We start from the raw sequence: 24,333 nt of genomic DNA on the forward strand, positions 1-24,333 counted from the left end.
AAAGCACAAACAACACATACATACACAGAAACACACTTATTCAGACACACAAAAACATTCATAAAAACAAAGTCAGAAAGCATAATACGTAAGCAAAAGGCCTATGTGTTAAAAAAAAAAAAAAAAAGGCTGGGCATGGTGGCATACACCTTTAATCCCAGCACTCGGAGGCAGGGGCAGGTGTATCTCAGTGAATTCGAAGACAGCCTGGTTTTACAAAGTGAGTTCCGGGACAGTTAGGACTATTACACAGAGAAACTCTGTCTCAAAAAAAAAAAAGATGAAAAGAAAGACAGACAGAAAGCAAACCCAGACAAAGCATTATTAAACAAGCAAACAAAAATCTAAAATACCATTGAGTTCATTTTGTGTCGACCTCTACTGTGGGGCATGGGGCCTGCCCTTCAGTGTGGTTTGTATACTCAGTGAGTGCTTTATAAATGCTTGTACACCTTTGTGAGTGCTTGTCAACTGGAGGTAGCTTCTTGGTTAGGGATGGGGATTTGTGTGCACTTCTCCTCTCAGCCCTGGGCTTAGACCTATAAGGACCCTGCGCATGCTGCCAGTCTCTGTGACTTTGTATATGTGGCAATCTCTTCGGTCTAGAAGGCCTTGTTTCATAGGTGTCCTCCATCCGCTCTGGCTCCTACAATCTTTCTACCTCTTCTTCCACAGAGTTCCCTAAGCCCTGGGGGGGGGGGGATATGATGGAGACACCCCGTTTTAAGACTGAGTGCTCCCAGGTCCTTTGCATACTGACCAGTTGTGGGTCTCTGTATTTGTTCCCATCTATTGCAGGAGGAAGATCCTCTTATGATGGCTGAGCAAGACATTTATCTATGAGTATAGCAAAATGTTGTTGGGGTCATTTTTTTTTCTGCCTTCCTTTAGTAGAACAAGTTTTTGTTTTATCCCAGTCTATCTAGTTTCAGGCTCTTAGCCACCAAGCAATACCAAGCATGGATTTCATCTCATGGAGTGAACCTTAAATCCAATCAGAAAATGGTTGGTTACTTGTCCAACCTTTGTGCCACTAATGCATCAATGTATCTTGTAGGCAGGTCACCACTGTAAATCAAAGGATTAGTAACTGGGCTGATGTTTGCCTTTCTTCTTTGGCAGCAGGCAGTACTATGAACACTAGTCAGTAGGGGTGAAGACTCTATGTAACCACCAGTTCAATTTCTCCACGTTCAGTGAGTTATATAGATGGTGTCTTTAGCAATTGGGCCTAACCATCAGTTTGTGAGAAGTAACCAATAGCCTTGTTACAGCCCAATGTTTTAGAGGCATTTTCTCAATTGAGGTTCCCTCCTCTCAGATGACTCTAGTTTTTGTCAAACTGACATGAGACTAGCCAGTACAACATCCAAGGATGGACTTCAGAAATAAGCAGGATGCATGAAAACCTCACTCTCTTCCCTTGCCCAGCAGTGAATCTGTACACTTGGTCCAGGTTTCCTCTCTGCCGTTCAGTTTCCCCACATACCCAGAAGACAATATGGAGTCTCTTTCCTCTTGATGCATCCCTCAACAGAGTGTGGCCTCTGCACAGAGCAATTGTAGCCTTTCCCTCCTGCTATATCACAGTGTGGCTGGGTCCAAGCTGGGAACTTTTGTGCTGCATACAGAATGGAAGAGTGCTTAAGCATAGTGAGGAGACAATGGCCGTGTTGAGCAGGAAGATTTGTGACTACCAGCCTATCCCTGCACTGCAGCATGTCAACTGGTCCCCCAGGACTTAATCTCCTCATACATAAAATGGATGTAATCCCTATTGTTTAATCACCATGAAGACTGAACAATTTGTTGTACAGGATATGTTTACTCAGGGACCATCACACAGTGAACATTATTAGACTGCTCTCACTAACATAATCGTTGCCAACACCATCACAACTGGCACCACCTCCTCCACCACCAACATCACAATCACCTCCATTACAATCATCACCATCATCAACACCATCAACACCGCCATAATCACAATCAGCATCATTGTCACCATCATCATCACCAGACCCAAAAGCACACCAGCTAAGTACCACCACAAAATGCCTGGGGCCAGGCTACAAGGAATAGAACAACTGAGTCCTCTCCGGACCTGACCCACAATCTGCTCATTTGCATCTATGGCTCCCACAGTTCCTGCTTCAATATGTCATCCTTGCCCCTCACTCTCCACACACGGTAGCTCCTCTGCTGTAAGGCCTTCCCTTATCACACCTGGGTTCCCACTGGGTCCCTGCACCCAGATGAACAAACAGCACCTTTCCTGCTGTCACCAAGTACAAGACCCAGCAATGGCACTAAATCGAACAATCCTGACACAGCTACCCTCTTCCTCATCTTCTGTCTTGGGCAGAAACTCCATCCCTCCTCTTTCTCGTCCCCCTTCCCCTCCACCTCCCTCTCCTCTCCTCTTCCCCTTTCTCTTTAACAGAACCTATACTCCGTCTGATGGCAAATAGAAGCAGGAGAAAACTCCTATGGACATTTCCAGAGAAAACTGCTGATACCCATGACACGCCACAGCTTGAAGTAAGGCCAGCAGGTAAGTTCAACACACTGTACCAGGCAGTTCTCTGTGAAGAGACTGTCCTATGTCCGGATATCTATGCACTGGATGTCTGTGGCACCCTGACTTAAGCTGTGGCAACCAAGTATGGCTCTAGACTTAGTCATGTGCTCTTGGAGTGTCAGGGAGGCAAACCACTATGGCTGTAAACCAGTCAGTGTCCTAGGTGGCAGGACTAGGTACCTCAGCAGGCCTACAAGTGGATTGTTATACCTACAGAGACTGTTTATCTTCACTGTTAACTTGACAAGACTTGAATCACTCTGGAAACAAAGCTCCGGACATAACTGTGAGGGCGTTTCTAGACGGAATCAACTTACTGGGAAGATGCATAGCAACCTGGGCGGTACCATCCCATGCCTTGGGGTCCCAGACTTAATAGAGAGGAGAAGGCAAACTGAGCACCAGAGTTCATTTCCCTTCGTGTCCTGACTAAGGATGTCCTGTGACCAGCTGTCTCAAGCTCCTGCAGCCATGCAGTCCCCACCTTGACTGTCTGTGTCCTCAAACTATGCTCTAGAATAAATCCTCCCTTTTTTAACTTGCTTCTTGTTAGGAATTTTGCCACAGTAGTGAGAAAAAAAAAAAAAACTGTTGATTTGAATAAGAATGGCTCCCATGGGGGGGACACATAAGGCATTGGTGGTGAATTAGCATATGCTTTTAATCCCAGCATTTGGGAGGCAGAGGCAAGTGGATCTAGAGTTCACTTCCAGACCAGCCTGGTCTACAAAGTGAGTTCCAGAACATCCAGAGCTACACAGAGAAATTGTCTCAAACTGCCCCCCCAAAAAAATGGCCTCCATAGGCTCATATAGTTGAATGCTTAGTCACCAGGAGTGACACTCTTTAATAGGATTAGCAGAATTAGAAGGTGTGGCCTTGTTGGAGGAAGGATGTCACTGGGGTGGGCTTTAAGGCTTTCAAAATCCCACAGCCCGCTCCTCCCCCCCCCTCATAGTTACTATGTAGCTACCAATTACTTCTCCAGCACCAAGCCTGCTGCCCTGCTCACCACCATGATAAGGGACTAAACCTCTGAAACTGTTGTAAGGGTGTCCGCAACTAAACGCAAGAGTTGCCTTGGTCATGGTGTCTCTCCACAGCAATAGAACAGTGACTAAAACAATAACTAATACATTTATCCAAAAGTCACACCCCACTTGCTTAGGGTCCTAAAACTGCATGCCCATATAAACTTCACATATATGGCCATTCCCTCCAGACCCCATGGCAGCCGGCAGATCCCTACTACCTAGGAGCCCTTAAGTGAAGGGGGGGGGGTCATTCATCACTCTTCACAACAGAAGACTAGGAGGGGCACTGACTGTCCTGGTCAGTCCTGAGGCCTGCCCCTTCAAGGGTCCAGAGTAGCGTTTTGTGTCAATGTCTTTTCTGCCTCTCCACAGACACCCTCACCAAGCAGGAATACCAATCACTGCCCATTCAAAGTCACAATGACAGTTTCTTTTTACAATCTGGCTCCTCTGCCACCAGAAGCAGCAGTAATGGCTGCAGAAATCAGGGAGGAGCATGCCTACGGTTTATCAAATGCTCTGGAGCAGGAGAGCCTCTCAGATGAGGCTGCTCATTGCTCACTCCTAGCCTTAGTGTGTGCGGTGGCAACACTGTTGCCATCTACAGATAACGCAATGCAAACACAAAGGTCAAGCCAGCAAACAGGAAGTCAAGACACCTACTGGTCAGAAGCAGGGCACTGTGGTCTCCAGGGGATTTGCATCTAATTTAGAAACTGACAACAGCCCTGTCAGGTACCTGGCACTGCTGTCTCCAACCTAAGGTAGGTTGAGAGGGAAAGAGTCAATACATGTTCACATACATGTAAAATTTCTTTAAAAATTGTAATAAGCGATTACTCAACTCTACCAGTGAATGTCCAAGAATAGAAGTCTATGGCAGTGCCGGTGAAGGTGAGAGGCATGGCTCAAGTGCAAAGCGAAGCTGTTTCTTTTGTGGTGTGATACCAAACTGCCCTATGAAGTGAAAACACACTGTGCCCTTGACCTTAGGCACCCAGCAGAAATGAAACAAATGTTGCATTCCCCTCTGCATTATGACCCATGAATTTCACACCAAGCACAAGCGGATGGGCAGCAGGGGATCCACTTAAAAACCTATGCACCAGGGATGGAGACTACTCCAAGCCTAAGAGCACTCACTGCTCTTGCAGAGGACCTGGGTTTAGTTCCCAGCACCCACAGCACATGAACTTCTGATGCCCATGGATGTCTGCACGCATGTGTACATAAACTCACGAAGGTACAGACCTACATGGATAAATTTAAATTTGAAAAATAAATAAATCTTAAAAAAAAAACACATGATTTTAAATCTTTAAAAAAATATTCTAGCCGGGCAGTGGTGTTGAATGCCTTTAATCCCAGCACTTGGGAGGAAGAGGCTGGATGATCTCTGTGAGTTTGAGACCACCCTCCAAAGCCACAAAGAAACTTGTTTATCTTGAAAAAAATGGAAAAAAAAATCTAAATCTTTAAAAATTTTCTTTAATAAGATGGCAGTGGTGTCGAACACCTTTAATCCCAGCAATTGGGAGGCAGAGGCAGAGGCAAAGAAATCCCTGTGAGTTTGAAGCCAGCCTGGTCTACAGAGCTAATTCCAGGACAGCCAGGACTACACAGAGAAACTCTGTCTCCCAAAAAAAAAAAAAAAAAATCAACAGATGAACAAGTTTTTATGTAAATAGCCCTACAGTAGACTATTACTTGGATGTCTGAAGGAATAAAATTCCATTCCACACTAAGTAGATAAATCCACGTGAAAAGGCCATAAACAAACAGGATTCCATTCCCACAAAATGGCCACAACAGTGGCATCTGTAGAAAGAGAAAATAGATTCAGGACTAGGGGAGTCAGAGGAAGAAAGTCAGGGGGACAGGAACACTTACTGAAAATGTTCCAGAACTGACAATGGCAGTGATGACAAATTTAAATATACTAACCACCATGGTGGCCCTTGTCACGTGCAGGAGGATGTGGACAACTGGTGTCTTCCTCGACCACTCTCCACCGTCTATTTTGAAACAAGGTTCCTTGCTGAACCTGCACCTCACTGATTGGCAGTAGACTGGCTGACCTACAAGCACCTAGGATCCTGCTGTCTGCCTCCCCAGCTCTGGGGTTATAGGTGTGTGCCACCAAGCCTGGCTTTCATGTGGGTAATGAGGGTCTCTCTCTCTCTCCCTCTCCCTGTCTTTCTCTGTCTGTCTCTCAGGTCTCTCTACACATCCCTGACTGTCCTGGAACTCTCCAAGTAGATTAGGCTGGCCTCGAACTCACAGAGATCTGCCTGCCTCTGAATCCTGAGTGCTGGGATTAAAGGTGCCAGCTACAAACCTGGCAGTGGTGTCTTTAATCCCAGCACCTGGAAGGCAGAGGCAGGGAGATCTCTAAGTTGAGGTTAGCCTGGGTGAACAGAGAAAACCTGTCTCAAAAAAATAAACAAAAATGGTGCATGCCACTCTACCTGGCCCAGCATTCTCTCGAACCCATAATCCTCCTGCCTCCAGAGGGCCAAGACTACTGGTTTGAGCCACCATACCTAGATTTGCATTATTTCTTTAAATCATGAACTTACATGTTAAGTTGATTTTGTTTCAATAAAAATCACGACTTTTTAAGAAGACTGCAAAAAAAAAAAAAAAAAAAAAAAAGGAAGGAAGGAAGGAAGGAACACTGCTGTGGCTAGTGACAAATGGCTGGGAACAGCACCATGAAAGCAAGGGACAGATCTGTGTGCTGATAAGGAGCCAGCCCCAGGCAAAAAGAAACCAAGGAGCAGAAGGAAGTAGCTCCTATTTGCATTAAATAAATAAATAAACAAATCTCCATTTTGTGAACACAGAATGTTAGCAGAAGACAAAATAAGCAGTTTATGAACTTGACTTCTTAGTTTCAATTGTCAAACTTCCTCCAACCAGAGTCACCTTGGAAAAGTAATTGCCTCCATCAGATTGTCCTGTGGCCCTGTCTGTGGGGTATTTTCTCAATTGCTAATGGATGCAGGAGGATCCAGCACACTGTGGGAGGTGTCACCTCTCCTGGAGCTAGCTGAGCAAGCCAGAGGTTAGCCAAGCTAATGAGTGGTGTTCCCCCAGTGTCTCTTCATTTCTGCCCTGGCTTTCCTCAAAAGTGAGCTGTACCTGTAAGCTGAAACAGATCTTTCCTCCTCTATTTGCTATTCACGCTGTGCATCACAACAACAAAGAACAAGCTAGGACAGACCTATGTGCAGGGTAGGGGTGGAGAGTCAGAGATGAAAGGAACTTGTAAGTTAATTCCCTGCTTCTTTATTTCTCCGATATGATCTCACTATGTGGCCCCCCTCGAACTTACAATCCCCCTGCCTCGGACTCCTGAGCACTACTATTTCAAAGGTACATTATAGTTTTTCAATGAAAAGCTATTCAGGGGGCTGCCAAGATGGCTCTGTAGGCAAAGGCGCTTGCCACCAAGCCTGATGACTGAAGTTTGATCCCTGGGACCTATGCCAACTCCTATAAGTTGTTTTCTGGCCTTCACACGCATGCCAAGCACAAATACACACAGATAAAGAAATCACTATTTAAAAGAGTCTTCACTGGAGACTTAGCTCATTTGATGGAATGTTTGCCCCACATACACAGAGCCCTGGGCTCCATCCTGGCCCTGAGAACTAGTGGCAGGAGGATCATAAATTGAAAGTCATCCTTAGCTTACATTCCATGTCCCAGGCTAGCTACATGAGATCCTTCCAAAACAAACATGACTGGCGAGATCACTCAGTGGCTAAAGGTGTTCGCCTCCACGCCTGCTGAGTTCTGTCCCCAGAATCCACGTGTAAGGAGAGAACTGACCCCCACCAGTTATCCCCTGACCCTCGTATGAATGCTATGGGCATGCACACATCCACACATGCACACCAGAATAAATAAATAAAACTCTCACTAATTAGTAAGGAGTAAAATAAAACTGAAAACTGCTGAAGTGCCCTGAAGTGAAAGTCTGGGAACTGAGCCAACAGCCCAGTGTAAGGTGGCAAAGGTGATGAGGGAAGGCGCCAGGACCGGAGTGTCATCTGAAAGGCGCAAAACATCCCATGACTTTCTTTCTTCTGCTTTAAGCACCAAAGTAAAAGTCTCTTGCTGCTGTTATTTGCAATAAAATAAATCGGTTGTTAGCCTTTTGGCTACCAAGGGCCCAGACTCCCCAGACCCCAGCCAGTGAGTCCTTCAGAAGCCAGACAGCTTGACAGCTATGGAAACCAGATGAACCCTGCTTCTGTTTCAAGATTACGGCCAAGTTGACCAATTGGGGTTGCTGTCATTTCACAAGAACTTCCCTGGATCAACTTCCCCCGCTCCTCTCAACACCACCCCACCGCCAACCCCACAAAGTGGAAACATTTTTTTTCTTTAAAAGGATGGACCAAACCAACATTCATCCTGACAGAGGTGACAAATAAAGACTGGAGGACAAACAGGTCTACTCCGGTGGGCAGGGCCGATAGCCCTCACTGCTTGACCCAGCAAGTACTTACAGAAGCCCTCGATCTTGTCCGCAGTCTTGCTCCACGCCACCTGCCGAGTCTCCATGATCACCTGCACCGTCCTCCGCTCTGAGGTGCCCTTGCGGGCACTGAACACAGTCATCACCGTCCCTAGCTCCAGGGCTCTCTTGATCTGACTCTTCTCATATTCTGGAAGGGTGTCCACATTGACCATGGTGTTCATTGTCAGCCACTCCAGGGACAGAGACGAAGCAGGAGAAACACGGGAGCTGCCAGGGGCAGGGTAAAGAAAAACAATGGACTAGTTTTAATGAATATCAGGAGCCAAGAGTCTGTCTCACTCCCATCAGGCTGAGTTAGAGGGGAAGAAGGTTCTAAAGCCAAGAGCCTTTGGCCACTTAGGGAGCAGAGCCCGAAGGCAGAGGTTTAAATGAAGTCTGGGTGGAGAGCAGGCACTGGCTGGCCTCCATGACCCCACCGTTACAGATGCTTTGAATAATCAAATCGCCATAGCTGAATGGGTGACCCTCCTCTCTTCTTGTCCAAATTTGAATAACCAAAGCAGTTCAGACAACCATGTTCAGTAACCTCCTCTCTCCAGCAGTGTGGCTCACCTGCTACAAGATTCCTTACTATCCGTTTACAACAAAATTAGAGCAACTGCCTTCTCTACATGACATTGAGGCCAAAAGGGCAGAAAATGTCCAGGCCTGGCAGCCCCCAACAAATCCAGGTATGTGGTCCTGCAGACACGGGCTGCTCCACACCTCCTATTCCATTCCATGGCTTCTTGCTTTTGCTTATGTTTTCTTAATTGTTGTTTGTTTTGTTGTTGTTGTTGTTGTTGTTGTTTCAAGATGGGGTTTCTCTATCTAGAACTCACTCTGTAGACCAGGCTGGTTTTGAACTCAGTGATCCACCAGCCTCTGCCTCCTTAGTAATGGGATTAAAGGTGTACACCACCAGCAGCTCATTCCATCCCTTCTTTAGCAGGAAGTTCTGGTCATTCCTAAACCCATAGGGGAACTTGCAACCTCCAGCAAGGCAGAGCACCCAGGGGCCTTGGAAGCAGGGCACTCCAGCAGAAAGTTGGTACTTAAGAGAGAACTCCAATCATTCACTGTCTGGACTTTCTCATACCCCAAAAGCAATCAGAACATCCAGAATCCAAACATTTCCTTCTTCCTGGCTTCTCCAAGTTGCTCTTTCTACTGGGCCCTGGACCCTGCTTCTTGCTCTGGGGACCTGAGATTCTCAGCCCAGTGGCTGGTGCCCTTTAAGAACACAAATCCAATTCCATCACTTCTCAGCCCAAAGCCCTATATCCCTTGAGCCTACTAGATGGGAAGCTGCACCTGAACCAGAGGCACCATGCCCTTTGGACCTCATTTCCAGCCATGCAAAGGAAGGCAACATTACCTACCTCTGAGGCCAGCCTGGTCTATAGAGATAGTTCCAGGATAGCTAGGGCTGTTACACAGAGAAGCACTTTTAAAAAAAAAGCCTGTAAACACTAAAAGATTACCTATCATCTCAGGCTGTTAACACAAGGACAAAAGCCAGCTAGCTGCAATGATGCATGCACTTAGAAGCAGTGAGCAGGGGCATAAAATTAGGGTCAGTCTCTGCTACACAGTGAGTTAGAGGCTATCCTGGGCTACACAAGACAGTATCTGAAAACAGTGGGGAAAAAGAGTTGGATGGAGAGATGGCTCAGCAGTTAAGAGCACCTGCTCCTCTTGCAGAGGACCTGGGTTCAGTTCCAAGCATCCCATCAGGCAACTCACAACCTTTTTTAAAACTAAAATCAAACTAAGAGGGTGCTCAGTGGGTCTATAACCTCAGCTCCTCCTGCCGGGTCCCATGGTTGTTGTTCTGTATTCAACCAGGTTATCAAGCAGCACTGCAGAGCCATCCCAGGTCAAAGAGCAGGACTTGAGAGGCAGGCCCTAGGGCTGCTGGGGCCTCTAACCTGCTCAACCTTCAGACAAACTGCTCAACCCTCTCACTTGTAAAATGGGGGTAAATTACCCTAGGGTATGGACAGTGTGGTTTTAGCAACTAAGAACTGACAGAAGAGTGTGTACCCACAGCATTTAACACTAAACAGTATCAGCCAGGTGGTGGGCACTCTCAGTATCAACTCCAGTTAGACTGGGAACTAGAATGCAAATGCCAGGGAGGAGGGAGAGGTTCAGGCCTTGCCCTTTGCCCCATCTATCATCTACATGTCACAAAGCCAAAGGCCCCTCTGTGGGAGTTCTAGACATGGGAAGTCATTCTCACCACCTGTCTGTTGCTTGGGAAGCAGGCCTGAAAACACCAACACAGAATCAGGTGCAATGCCACCCCCTAGGAGCAGTAAGAAGAGCCCAGATTTAGTCAGGGGTGGGGCTAGGGAACTAAAGGGCTCAGAGAAGGAAAGTGTCTGAATTCAATCTTGGAAATAGATGAGGGGGCTGGGGATGTGGCCCCATGGGTAGAGTGCTTGCCTAGCATGTATGAAGCCCTGGGTTAGCACAACATAAACAGGGCATGGTGGGTGACAAACATCTATAAGCCCAACACTAGGGAGGTGAGAGCAAGAAGATCAGAAGGTCAAGGTCGGTCACAGTTAAGGCCAACTTTGGCTATACTAGACACTTTTGAAATATAATAAGAGGCAGAAGTGGGCATGGTGGCCGCATACACCTGTCTCCTGCACTTGGGAGACTAAAATAGGAGGGTTGCTAAGAGTTCAAGACAGGCCAGCCTGGGCTACAGAGTGAGAGCCTGTTCGAGGAACAGTCTTCTAGTCTGGGGAACAGGCTTCCACACAAATCAGGCTGCAAGCTCACAAGGTAGCCTCTGAGCATTCCTGTCCCCTCAGAATTTACCTCACATACTGCTTACACTGACACTGTTAGTCAGCCAGGTTAGCCACTGGGGATGGGAACAGGGAATTTCCAGGCCATTTCATTATTTTGGAAAGAAAAACCAGAAGCAAAGTGGAAGCTTCTATGCCCGTTGGAAAGTATCTGTGAATACACGCTCCCCTAGACATCCCACCAGCTATCTGTGAATACACGCTCCCTTAGACATCCCACCAGCTATCTGTGAATACACGCTCCCTTAGACATCACACCAGCTATCTGTGAATACACACTCCCCTAGACATCACACCAGCTATGTGTGACTGAATACCCTCACTGACCAATGCCTGGGGAACAGGCTGAGGATATTGCTCAGGGACAAAGCATTTGCCCAGCAAGAGCAAAGACCTGAGTTCAATTCCTGCCACTGAGGGAAGGGAGGGAAAGCCTTTGAAAACTCAAAGTCCATCCAGAGAGGAGAAAATAACATGACCAAGGTCACACATGCAGGTGGCAGGACACAAAACATGAGGACAGTCATTGTAGTCTGATCCTTCAATGTCTGCTTTCTGGAACTCAGACTTCTGGCAGAATTTGACCACATCATAATAAAACTGGCTGACCCTTTGAAGAGTGGGTTGGGACTGGTTTGTCCTAGGTCATGCAGCTAGCAAGTGGAAGGGCCAGGACTTGAAACTCGTCTCCACTGCATAGCCTGTCCTGTACAGAATGTTCCAGCCAGGCATCTCCTCAGGTCCCCACTGCCAGACGCCCCAGGAAAGGTTCCCCTCAGTGAAACCAACGCCAGGCTCTCACGCACTTTGGGAACTGAATGGGGCACCAGGTGACACCCAGCTCAGACAGAATTCTAAACTTTAGCACCCAAAGCAAGAAAGTCTCCAGCTGGCTGTGACCCCAAAGCAGGACCCCAGCCATCAGGACAACTCCCTCCACACCCTGCTTCTGTGGGTAACCTGGTCAGCTCATGTTTTCACACAAACATGGCTGGGAGTGAGGAGTGAGAAGAGACTTCATATTCACATTTCTATGGCCCTCACACTTTGAAACCAACTTCTCATAGACAAGAACCCCCAAACAGGAAACAGGGACCATCCTTCTCTAGAACACTCTGCACATTTGGGTCAGTTCTGGACTTCAGCCAAAACTCCAAGAAAGAATTCTTCTAGACTCTGACTCAGATAAATCCTTGAATATTATTATCGGTCCCTCCTACCAGGGCTACTGGGGTTCACCTTACACCTATCCTAAAGCATCAGGGAAGGGAAGCCAAATTCCAACCCCAGAACCAAGCATGCCCACCTCTATGGGTGGAAGTGAAAGCAAGTTTGACATTTTTAAAGGACACCTGTAAGCATCTCCTAAAGTACAATAAGCATGCAAATGTTTTGATCCAGCAAGCACACATGTGTAGAGAGACATCCGTGAAGATGCCCACGGGACCATAAAACCAGGAAACACTTTGATTCTCATCTCTGCAGGGAGGGGGGACCCTTACCTAAGCAATGGAAAAGCTCAGGCCAAGAGTATTGGCGCACACCAGTTTCCCCAGCAATGGGGAGGTGGAGATCAAAAGCTCAAGGCCAACCTGAACTGCATAATGAGACCCTGTCACAAAAATAATAAAAATATTAAAATGTATAGGAGCTATGGAAAAGAATGAATTTAAACTCAAGCAGTGGTGTCCCATGCCTTTAATCCCAGCACTTAGGAGGCAGAGGCAAGTAGATCTCTGTGAGTTCAAGGCCAGCCTGGTCTACATAGTGAGTTCCAGGACAGCAAAGGCTGTTACATAGAGAAATCCTGTCTCAAGAGACCAAAAAAAAAAAAAAAAATTACTTGGGAAATCTTGACAAAAAATAAACTTACAGAACAGTGAGTAATAAAAATATTGCTGCTATCGCAATATTAAAAAATTGTATTAAGTTTCACAAAGGTTGTTTGTAAATCCAGAGGAGGGGTCACTGGGTGCTGCTGGGAGGAAGCATGTGGACCAGTCCACTTTTTGTTAATTGATACAGAAAAGCCCTTATTTGGAGAATGGAGGAGGGCAGGGGTTGCCTGTTGTTGAAATTAAAAGTTTCCTCACCAGTAATTTCCCAACAACTCCATTCATGAGGCGCAAAAGGGTTCATCGGTCCCTCACACTGGGGGTCCTTCAGGGGACCTCACAGGCCCTTCCTTGCCTGAGAGGCAGCAGCACCCAGCAATTTTAAGCATCAATAAAATCCACAACCAAAATCCCCTGGGGCTGCTATGTGGCGGCTCACAACCATGCGAAATGGCCTAGGGCCAGCCCGTACCCCAACATCCTGAAAGTATCCCGCAGAAGCAAAAACAAAGACCATGACCTGTGCCCACTAGGAAGGGCCTTTGCCGCCAGAGTCAGGAACTGCTAGGAGCCTCTTTCAAGGCCCAGAAAACAGGCTCTGGGCTAATACAGTGCCCAGGAGAGAAACCTGGACTCGGAAGGGCTCCTTGATGTCTGGTGTGTCACAAAAATGGAACTGAAATTCAAATAGGTCTTAGAGAGGAGCCACCTGTTTTTCGGGTGTGTCGCCCCCACACCCTGACAGTCTCTCACTAGTTTGAGATTAGAGTACCGAAAGGGCCTGCCCCAACCTCTCCAGACATCAGTCTCCGGGGTCCATATGCAATCCACCTTTCCCTCGAATTCTGGTTCCCCGCGGGGAAAATGACCTCTTTGAGATCCCCAAACTGTAAGTACAGTTGTGGGAGGGGCGGGTCTCGGGAACTGAATCGCGTGTGGAGAAAGGGCTGCTCCGCCCCAACTCTGGAGTCACCTGTGTACTACTGGGAAGTACTGTCCCCAAGTTCAAAAGCAAAGCGTCAGGGTTGCCCCGCACTCAGGGATGGTGCAGGACCCTCAGCCACAGGAGCCTTGAAGGCCAACGCTCCAGTCACTCAGCACAGGGAGCCGCGTCTCTCATTCAAACCCTGGTTGGCCACCGCACGCCCAGGAGAGGTGGCGCCAGCCCCAGGGGAGGAAGTGGCCAGTGGCTGAGCTGGGCTGGGCTGTCCCCAAGCAGGGTTCCCCAGGGCACACCCGGCCACCTGCCCCGGTCGCTCACCCCAGCCCTGCCCGCACCCGCTGTGCTCTGTCTCAGCCCCCACCCGACGACGTGGTGCCAAGTCGTGGGTCCCCAACGTACGCGAGTCCCCGGGCGCCCAGTCCCTTCAGACCACTCACCTGGTCGTGCCACCGGAGCGCAGCCACCCGCCCGATCCCTGGGCCTGCCAGCCACGGGTGTGGGGGCCACAGGGGTCCCGCGTGCAGCAGCCGCCTGGGACAGGGACTGTCCGGCAACACACGTCTCGTTCTGCCGGGCTCTTACTTCTGCTTTAGAAGCGGCGGCGCCACGTGACTCCTCGGGGCCGCCCCCCTCAACGCGCCGCCCCGTCCCGAGGCGGGTCTGGACCCGCCAGAGCACCCCAAAAGCGCACGCCCTGAGCTACGCCTCTACCCGCCCAGGGGGAAACTGAGGCAGCCCCGGGACTACATGCCTGGCCGCGATCACTTAGCCAGGTGGACAAAAATTCCCCAAGAACATGAACGTCTTGGGGGCACCGCTGCATATAGATAAGATACCACGCATGCATTTACTCCTTCACCCACTCGGAGTTGACAGTTGAAGTCAATGCCTTTCTTCCTACCTTAGAGGCCATTATTAATCCAGCCTCAGTTTCCCTCTCTGCAAAACATATTAAAACAGTACCAGGCCCAATGTTTGTTGCAAACACTAACTGGACGCTAGAGAATTGGTGTCTTGGTTTTGGGGTTGTTTTGTTATTCTTTGTCTGTCTTGTGGGGGTTTGTTTGGTTGTTTTTGTTGTTGTTTTGGGTTTTTGGTTTTTGGAGACAGGGTTTCTCTGTGTAAGAGAGCCCTGACTGTCCTAGAACTTGTTCTGTAGACCAGGCTGGCCTCAAACTCATAGACATCTTCCTGCCTCTGCCTCTCTAGCACTGGGATTAAAGGCAGGCACCACCACCATCTGGCTTACATTTTTTTAATCTTTTTTCTTGTTTTATTCTTTTCTTTCTTTCTTTTTTATTTATTATTTATTTTAGACAGGGTCTTTCTATGTAGTCCTGCCTGTCCTGGAGCCTGATATGTACAACAGGCTGGCTTCAAACTCACAGAGATCTACCTGCCTCTGCCTCCCGAGTGCTGGAATCAAAGGCATGTGCTACCACCACCCCACTCACACTAAATCTGTCATCAAAGAAATCATAATAACATCAACCACCTGAATCATAGGCCCATCCTCAGAAATAATGACTAAACCTGGGGACACTTGAGTATTTTTTTTTAAGAACTTCGACTTGTATTATTGTTGAAGGATTTGATTTTGTTTATTTGAGACAAGGTCTCACTATGTATCCCTAGCCAGCCTGAAACTCACTGTAGCCCAGGCTGGCCTCAAACTCACAGACATCTTCCTTCTTTTGCCTCCTGAATGCTGGGATTACAGGTGTGAGCTGTGGCACCTGGCTTTGGTTTTTTGTTTTGTTTGTTTGTTGTTTGTTTATTTGTTTGTTTTTGGTGAAGGTGGAGATGGCTTTTTTTTGTTTTGGTGTGTGTGTGTGTGTGTGTGTGTGTGTGTGTGTGTGTGTGTGTGTGTGTGTATGCTTTGACTTGGCTGACCAGTATCTGACAGACAACCCCAGGAAGATTATGAGCATGTGTGGTTACAGCTTCACCGCAGTGGCTCCACAGGAAATTGTGAAAATCAAGGAGAAACTGTTCTGTATCACCTTGTCCATTCATGCACAGCGAGATGGCTCAGAAGGTACTTACCATGAAGCCTGCCAACCTGTGCTCTGGGACCCACATACTGTAAGGAGGAACTGACTCTTGATAGGTGTCCTCTGACCTCTACAATCCTCCTGTGGCACTTCCAAGTTTCCTTATGAAATAAATACATAAATAATTTGATGCAAAAGAGACTCAAGATCACTTTTGTCATGGGAGCATGACAAGTCATGGCTGAGTCAATGCTCTATCCTTGGAGTAGAGCAGTGGTTCTCAACCTTCCTTACACTGCAACCCTTTAATACAGTTCCTTGAGTTGTGCTAACGCCCAACCATAAAATTATTTCATTGCTACTTCATAACTGTAATTTTGCTACTGTTACAAATCATATTGTAAATATTCTTAGAGATGTAGGTTTGCCAAAAGTGTTGTGACCCACAGGTTGAGAACCACGGGAGTGGACCATGCTACTTGGTTTAGCAGACTTAAAGGTGATGGCATGACACAACACAAACACTCCATTGAGCCACAGTTGCTCCTTCCAGACCTGAAGGGTCTCTCAAACCTGGGCCTCTTCTCCCCTGCAGTAGTCAGGTCAAAACACCTAGGGGCCTCACCAATCTTAATCCCCACCCCTGCCACCAATAGCAACAAGAAAAAGTCCAAGTGCCTTTGAGTCTGGTTTCCTTTCCTGGCATTGTTCAAAGTACATAGTCCCTGGGGACAGGCTGAGTCCCAGCTGCTGAGTACTGGGCTCTGGGAGAGGAAGTACCACCCAGAACTGGTTTGCAAACCTGGCAGCTTCCACAGCAGGCCAGTCCAACCCTCTGAAACTTCCATTGAGACTGACTAGGGAGGACTTGTGACTTGCAGATCTCCAGTTTCTTAAATTTGGGATCCTTCTGAAACATGTTTAGTCATTCAACCAACACATGCCAAGTACCTGCAAGGAGCCAGGCACTGCTTGGCTCCAGGGATACTGCAGCAATCATCACAGTCCAATCCAGTAGCCCAGAAAGAGCTGGAAGGCTGTGCAAAAGGAAACTCCTGAGTCAGGTCTCGATCCCAGTTCTAGTACTCACATCTGTGTGGCCTGGATAGCCTGACATCATGACTGCTCCATGACATGGTTAAGGCAAAGGTTTTTATTGTAGATATAAGAGAAGGAACAGCGGGGGTGTTTAAAAGAGTCCAGAGCAGAGAGAGAAAAAAGTGGACTGAACACGGCCAGCAGATTGGCCACGGCCCTTAGAGAAGCAGAAACAGAATAAAGCAGATCAGAGAGAAAGAAGGAGAGAGAGCCTTTAATCACAGTACTTACTGGGGAAACAGAGGCAGGCGGATCTCTGAGTTCGAGGCCAGCCTGGTCTATAGAGCGAGTCCCAGGACAATCTCCAAAACAATACAGAGAAACCCTGTCTCAAAAAAAAAAAAAAAAAAAAAAAAAAAAAAAAAAAAAAAAAGGAGGAGGAGGAGAAGAAGAAGAAAGAGATTAGAGAACCAGAAACAGAGAGAAAGCGAGATGAAGAGAGTCAGGGGGGAGAGGCAAAGAGAGAGAGAGAATATATGGAAAATAGCAGGGTTATAAGGAGAGTTTATGGTGAGAAGAGTTAGGACACCAGTGTGAACTCTGAAATGTGTAACAGGTGTGTTACTTAGGGATCCTGGAGGCCAGCAAAGCCTGGGTATGCTAATAGGCACCACAAATAACCAGTTGTCCTTTCTACTAGTGATAAGAAGAATGACTCCTTTTTGTAGAGGGAAACCGGCTTCATGAGTTCCTGAGGAATGCTGGCTCTTGTCTAACCACCAGAAATCCTCCTATAGACCAGGCCTGCCTTTTTGAGTTTGAGGAATTGGATTTCCCTTTGGACCTGGCACAGCCCTGAACAGAATTCTTGACTTTTGTAAGCTTCATTTCCCCACATGGGGAATAGGGCTGCTGTTGGGGAGGAGTCAGGTGAGCAGGTCCTGGACTGGGCTCTTCCTAGGAATTATTCCTGGTTAGACAGGACCCTTGGGACAACACTGCAGTCCCCACATGAAGATGGGTGATCAGCACACTGGCCTGCTGTTACATTGAAATCAAGATTAATGGTTTAAAACCAAGAGATATATATTTAGCCAGTCATGGTGGCGCATGCCTATAATCCTAGCACTCAAGAGCTGAGGCAGGAGAATGATGAGTTCAAAGCCAATCTGGGGTGCATAGAAACATCCCTTCTTTTTTTGTTGGCTTTGTTTTGTTTTGTTTTGTTTTGTTTTGTTTTGTTTTGTTTTGTTTGAAACAGCCCTGGCTGTCCTGAAACTCACTCTGTAGAACAGGCTGGCCTCTAACTCACAGAGATCTGCCTGCCTCTGACTCCCGAATGCTGAGAACTAAAGGAATAAGATCCTTTCTTAAAAAGAGAAAGAGGGCCAGGTTAGTGACTTGACAGATAAAAATACTTGGCTCTAAGCCTGACCTAAATTCAATCCCTGGGATCCAAGTGATGGACAGAGAGAACAACTCCCACGAAGTTGTCCTTTGACCTGTACATATGAACCATGCATGACACATGCATACCCTTGCACACACATACACATATGCAGTATTTTCTAAAAATCAAATAGAGGGACTGGGGATGTAGCTTAGTTGGTAGAGTTCTTTTCTGGCACACAAGAAGCCCTGGGTTCCATCCCCAAGATTTCATAAATTTTGCATTTTCTTTTCTGATTGCTGTGATAAGATGTCTTGACAAGAAGAACTTAGGAGAGAAAGGGTTTATTTTGGCTCTCAGTTCCAGGTGACAGTCCATCCCAGCAGGGATGTCACAGTGGCAGGAGGTTGAGGGAGCTGATCACATGACATCCAAAAATCAGGAATGGAAAGCAATGAAATCAATTCACAAATGCTAGTACCAGGTTTGATTTTTACACTCATACAATTCAGGATCCCTTGCTTAGGGAATGGTGTCACCCACAGTGGGAAGATTTTCCCATCTCGATAACTATAGTCAAAATCTCAGCCCAGTGACTCTGGAGGCAGAGGCAGGTGGAGCTCTATGAGTTCAAGGCCAGCCTAGTCTACATAGCAAGTTCCCAGCCAGCTAAGGCTATATTGTAAGAACCTCACTCTTAGTATATAAAAAAGTAAATAAGACAACCCCCACCAGAGATGCCCTAGAGCCAACCTGATCTAGATAATGCCCTTACTGAGAGCCTCTTCCCAAGTGACTCTAGATTGTGTCAAGTTGACAATTAAAACTGACTAGCACACTGAGTGTGGTGGCATGTCTCTGTAATTCCAGCACTCAGGAGGGGAAAGTGAAGGGACCGAAGTTCAAGGTCATCCTCAAGTAAACTACATAATGGGTTGGAGGTCAGTCAGGGCACAACGAAACTGTTTCAAAAAAAAAAAAAAAATCAGAAAAAAGGAGGTTAAGAATGTTAGTCCTGAAGCAAGTAGACAGAAGTGTGACTCTTGGCTCTGCCACACACTTAAATGTGTCCCCAGAATGTGGCTCAATCTCTGAGTCTCAGCCTTTCAGGTTGCACTGAACACTGTACTACATACTCCCTAAAGCCTGGAGTTCTACAAACCATGTTCATGGATTGGCTGTGTGAAATGGTGCCTGGGATGGAGATGGATACGGCAGATCAGAATCTAAAAGCCTGGGATGTGGCTCAGTGATAGAGTTCTGGCCTAGGATATGCAGAGCCCACAGTTCCATATACCGGTGCCAGGAGACAAACAAAAATAACAAAGTTTCAGGGGCTGGAGAGATGGCTCAGTGGTTAGGAGCACCTGTTACTCTTTCCAGAGGACCCAGGTTCAATTCCCCAGCACACATAGAGGCACATGACCAGCTATAATTCCAGTTCCAGGAGATCTAATGCCCTCTCTGGCCTCTTTAGACACTGCATGTGTGTAGTATATGTAAACACTGTCATGTGTGTTGTACATGTAGATACATGAAAGCAACATACTCATACACATAAAATAATTAAATCTTTTTTTTTTAAGATAAAGAAGTCTGCCAGGTGGTGGCGGCACATGCCTTTAATCCCAGCACTAGGGAGGCAGAGGCAGGGGAATCTCTGTGAGTTTGAGACCAACCTGGTCTACAAGAGCTAGTTCCAGGACAGCCTCCAAAGCCACAGAGAAACCCTGTCTCAAAAAAAAAAAAAAAAAAAAAAAAAAAGTTTAAGTAGTTTTTCTAGTTGAATCTGAAATAACTCCTACAGGTTCCTGTTTTGATCCTTGGTCCCCAGCCAGTGGCACTATGAGGGGTGCATAGAACCCTTAAAAGGTGGGGCCTCACTAGAGAAAGTGGGTCAGTAAGGCTGAGCCTTTGAGAATTACAGGCTAGCCCTGTTCTAGTTGCTGGCTGCTTCCTGATCCACCATGAGGTGAGCAGCCTGTGTCTCCACACCTACCACCAGGACCACCACCACCTAAAAACTGCCTGAAACTGTGATCCAAAGCAAAATTCTGGTCCCTGGAGCTGTTTCTGTCAAGTATGGGGGCGGGGTCACAGGTGCCAAAGTCACTAATGAGAATGGAGACCCTGTCCTGTCTGCTGTTTTCAGCCACTGGACCCCACAGAGTTATTAAAAGCCAGAAGACAACAGTTCCCAGGAAGCCTGTAGTATTGGTCAGAACTGGGTCTCAAGTGCCAGCTACCTCAACTCTTCTCCTGAAAATGAGAGTCCTCCTTTGTCTGGGCACTTGGGATGAGGTCCACTCTGTAGGTAGATTTCGTTGGACTACCAGCCCACAAATAATGACACAGAGACTTATTAATTTCTTATGAAAGCTTGGCCTTTAGCTTAGGCTTGTTAGGTTTTTTTGTTTGTTTGTTTGAGAGGTTGTCCTAGAACTTGCTCTGTAGACTAGGCTGGCCTTGAACTCACAGAAATCTGCCTGCCTCTGCCTCCTGAGTGCTGGGCTTAAAGGCTTGTGCCCCTGTTTCTGTTCATCTATATTCTGTCATGTGGCTTTTACTTCCCTCCCCTTCTATACATCCAACTTGCTCTTCAGCTCCCTGGTGTTTCCCTGGCGTCTCTCCACCTCTCTTCTTCCCAGAGTTCCTCTCTCTTCTCAGAAATCCCGCCTATCCTCCCCTGCCTAGCTATTGGCCATTCAGCTCTTTATTAAGCCAATCAGAAGGCACCTTAGGTGGAAACACATCTTTACAGTATAAAAAAGATTATCCCACAAATCCCTTTCCCACTTCATGTAGAGGCTCCTGTGGGCATGTGACTACACAAAGGAACAAGGGAGGGCATAGGAAATGACATCACATGAACAATCCTCAGAGTCCTCAGGTCTCATGAGGGACTATGAAGTGCCTCAGAGGAAACCAGCCAAGCTCCTCTTCCCCTTTCTCTGCCTTTTCTTTCATTTTACAGTGTTGACATGATTAATTTTAATTATCAACGTGGCAAAACCTATCGCCTGGGCAGGTCTCAGTGAGGGGCGGCTTAGATGAGGAATATGTGGGTAGCTAGAACGCAACTCTGGTGTTCTGGAAAACTGCTGATGCATCTCTCCAGGCCCTGTTTTGGTTTTTGAGAAAGGTCTCATGTAGCCCAGGCTGAACTTGAACTCTTTACATAGCTGAGAATGACCTTGAATATCCAGTCTCCTTACCTCTACCTCTCTTGGACTAGGATTACAGGTACCACACACCCAGCTGTGAGGCCATCTCTTTTGTTGCCACCACAGGCCAGCAAGCCCTGAAGCTCAGATCTTTAACTAATTCAGCAAACCCTGGGCCAGATCACTAGGCATATAGGAGAAAAGACATAAACCAAGCATTTTTATAACTACATTTTAAAGACAAGTTTAAATTCCATAGTATAGAAAAGGATGTGGAAATGCATAAGATTCCTAGCTTAGCAGGAATCCCACTTATTGTTTATTCTGAATTAACCCTTCCCAGTCCAGATGCCCTGGAAGAGCACAAGCAGATAGCTGGAGACACTACCTACACTCAGTGTTCCTAAAAAGTGTCTAAGGGCCGATGAGATGGCTTGGGCAGGTGACTAGGATAATGTATTACTTATGATTTGTTAAATCTTGCCTGAGGATTCAGAAAGAAAAGTCAGCCACAGGCCATAGAAGCCAGGCACATAACTTTTAATTCCAGCAGCCAGAAGCTAGATGGTGGTAATATACACCTTTAATCCTAGGACTCAGCATTAAGAGACAGATCTTTGTGAGTCCAAGGCCACCCAGATCTACACAAGATTGTTCGAGTCCTAAAGAGAAACAGCTCACACAAAGATGATCTCAGCACCTGGGATCACATATCTTTAATCCCAGCACCAGAGGAGTATCAAAGATAGGAGAAGGGTCTTAAGTAGTCAGTGTCAGGCATTCATTCTCCAGTCACACTGAGGATAGGAAGACATGGAAATCTCAGGATTCTCCAGCCACACTGAGGAAAGGAAGCAAGATCAGCCTATCCAGCCTGAGGTAGTGGTAAGAGCTAGGGACCAGCTACTTTGCTTTTCTGTTCTTCAGCTTGAAGTTTGAACCCCAATATCTGTCTCTGAGTCTATTATTCATGTTAAAGGTGAATACTTGGTGCCAAGCTTCATGACCTGGATTTGATTTCTGGAACCCATATGGTATAAAGAGCAAACTGATTTCTGCAAGTTGTCCTCTGATCTCCAGATGGCATACATGCACGCATGCGCACACACACACACACACACACATACACACACGCACACGCACAAATACACTTTTTTAATGTTTTATGTTTTAAAAAAATAGGGCTTGGGGGATGGCTCAGTGGTTAAGAGCACATATATACAACCCACATAAACAACTCAATTCGAGGGAGGGAGGAAGGGAGATTGAGAAAAAGGAGAAGAGTGAGCAGAGCCTACAGTGGCCAGGCCAGGGAAAATGTGCAGTGACTGGCCCAAAAGCACAGAGCCTGCAGTCTCTTTGGAAAAAAAGCTGAGCAGTTTATACAAAAATATGTATATATAAAACTGGGGTGAGCTGGTCATTGGTGCCACACACCTTTAATCCCAGCACTCGGGAGACAGATGCAGATGGATATCTATGAGTTCAAGGCCAATCTGGTCTACACAGAGAGTTCCAGGACAGGCTCCAAAGCAATACAGAGGAACCCTGTCTCAAAAAAAAAAAAAAAAAAAAAAAAAAAAAAAGGGGGGGGGAGGGAGTCCTGAAACCTTATCTGTGTTTATGCAAGAGAAATTTAAACACACACACACACACACACACACATCCATGACATAATCTGAACAGTAATGTCTGCAGGAGTTCCATTCATAATTGCTGGCAATCATGGGATCAGCTCACATATCTTTCAACTTGTGGATGATGAGCAAGGATCAACTACCAGCAGGGAGAATGATTACCAAAGCCCACTGAGGCCGGGTCTGCAACCTGTCCTGCTAAGGGAAAGATGCCATGATCAAGGGGCTACAAACTCTGATTGGTTTTTATTTTTGTTTTGTTTTGCTTTGTTTTGAGGGGGGTAGTTCAGTGCTGGGAATGGAACCCAGTCTTAAGTGCACTAGGCAAGCATTCTACCATTGAGCCACGCTCTCAGCCCCTCATGGTGTGTGTATGGGGGGTGGTGTTCTAGACAGGGTCCTTGCCACTGAGCCACATCCTCCAGCTCTAATCCTGTTCTTATGACATTCTGGAACAGGCAAAACCACAGAGACAGAAGACAAGTCAAAGATGGACTGGAGCTGTGACTGGAAAAAGGCTGGTAACAAAACAGTGTCAGACACTTCCAGGGGAGTGACGGAATTGTTTTATGTAATTTTCTTATTTTTAGATGCACATGTGTGCTTCTAATGTATGTGAATGAATGTTATGTGTGTGCAGGTGCTTGTGAAGGTCAGAAAGGGATGTAGGACCCCCTGGAGCTGGAGCTGCAGACAGGTGTGAGCCCTGAGAACACACTCAGGTCCTCTGCAAGAGCAGTTTGCACTCCTAACCACTAAGCCTCTCTCCAACCGTGACCCCCTGACTTTATACCTGTCCACTCTCATAGGATGATACCCAAAACGATGGATTCTACTGCCTGAAAATCACATTCTCTAATCTAAAGGGGGAAAAATTATTAAACTGGGAAATATGCCACCAGCTTTAATTCTAGAATGCAGGAGGCTGACACAGGAAGATTGCCATGAATTCAAGGCCAGCTTAGGTTACAAAGCAAGTGTCAAGCTGGCCAGAGCTACACAGTAAGACTGTCAAAAAAAAAAGTTTTGTAAAGTTATTTTTAAAAAGATGATTGTAATAAATTAATAATAAAGTGATCCACCAAGGAAAAGAGAGAAGTGCGGGACCATAGCAGGTTGGGAAAAGGGAGGAAGGCTCCCTGAAGGTGATGACCTAATCTAAGCCTGGAAAAGGGCAGAGTATGTGGGTACAGAGATGACAAGAGAGTTCCATGAAAAGGGGACAGCAGGCATGGAACACCCTGGGAAAGAACTCAGCTAGGCTGGAATGAAAGGGATCTGTCCCTAAAACATGCCATTCAGCAAACCAGAGATTGATTCTGGCAGTGTCTGAGGAGCCTTGCTAAGGCGACTGGGGGCAA

General features: G+C 46.8%; 2 protein-coding genes across 3 annotated transcripts in view; both read right to left on the minus strand.

The window, feature by feature from the left end:
- Plcg2 (phospholipase C gamma 2) overlaps positions 1-14,332 on the minus strand; it is a 134,605-nt gene extending 120,273 nt beyond the window's left edge. The window contains exons 1-2 of the mRNA XM_051201733.1: positions 14,187-14,332; positions 8,136-8,374 (exon numbers count right to left, since the gene is read on the minus strand). Coding sequence (XP_051057690.1) covers positions 8,136-8,328 — 193 coding nt within the window. The 5' untranslated portion in view covers positions 8,329-8,374; positions 14,187-14,332. The remainder of the gene's footprint in view (positions 1-8,135; positions 8,375-14,186) is intronic.
- Cmip (c-Maf inducing protein) overlaps positions 1-24,333 on the minus strand; it is a 319,144-nt gene that overhangs the window by 74,195 nt on the left and 220,616 nt on the right. The window lies entirely within an intron of this gene.

This window comes from Phodopus roborovskii, unplaced genomic scaffold, assembly GCF_943737965.1.
Source record: "Phodopus roborovskii unplaced genomic scaffold, PHOROB, whole genome shotgun sequence".
Taxonomy (NCBI): domain Eukaryota; kingdom Metazoa; phylum Chordata; class Mammalia; order Rodentia; family Cricetidae; genus Phodopus; species Phodopus roborovskii.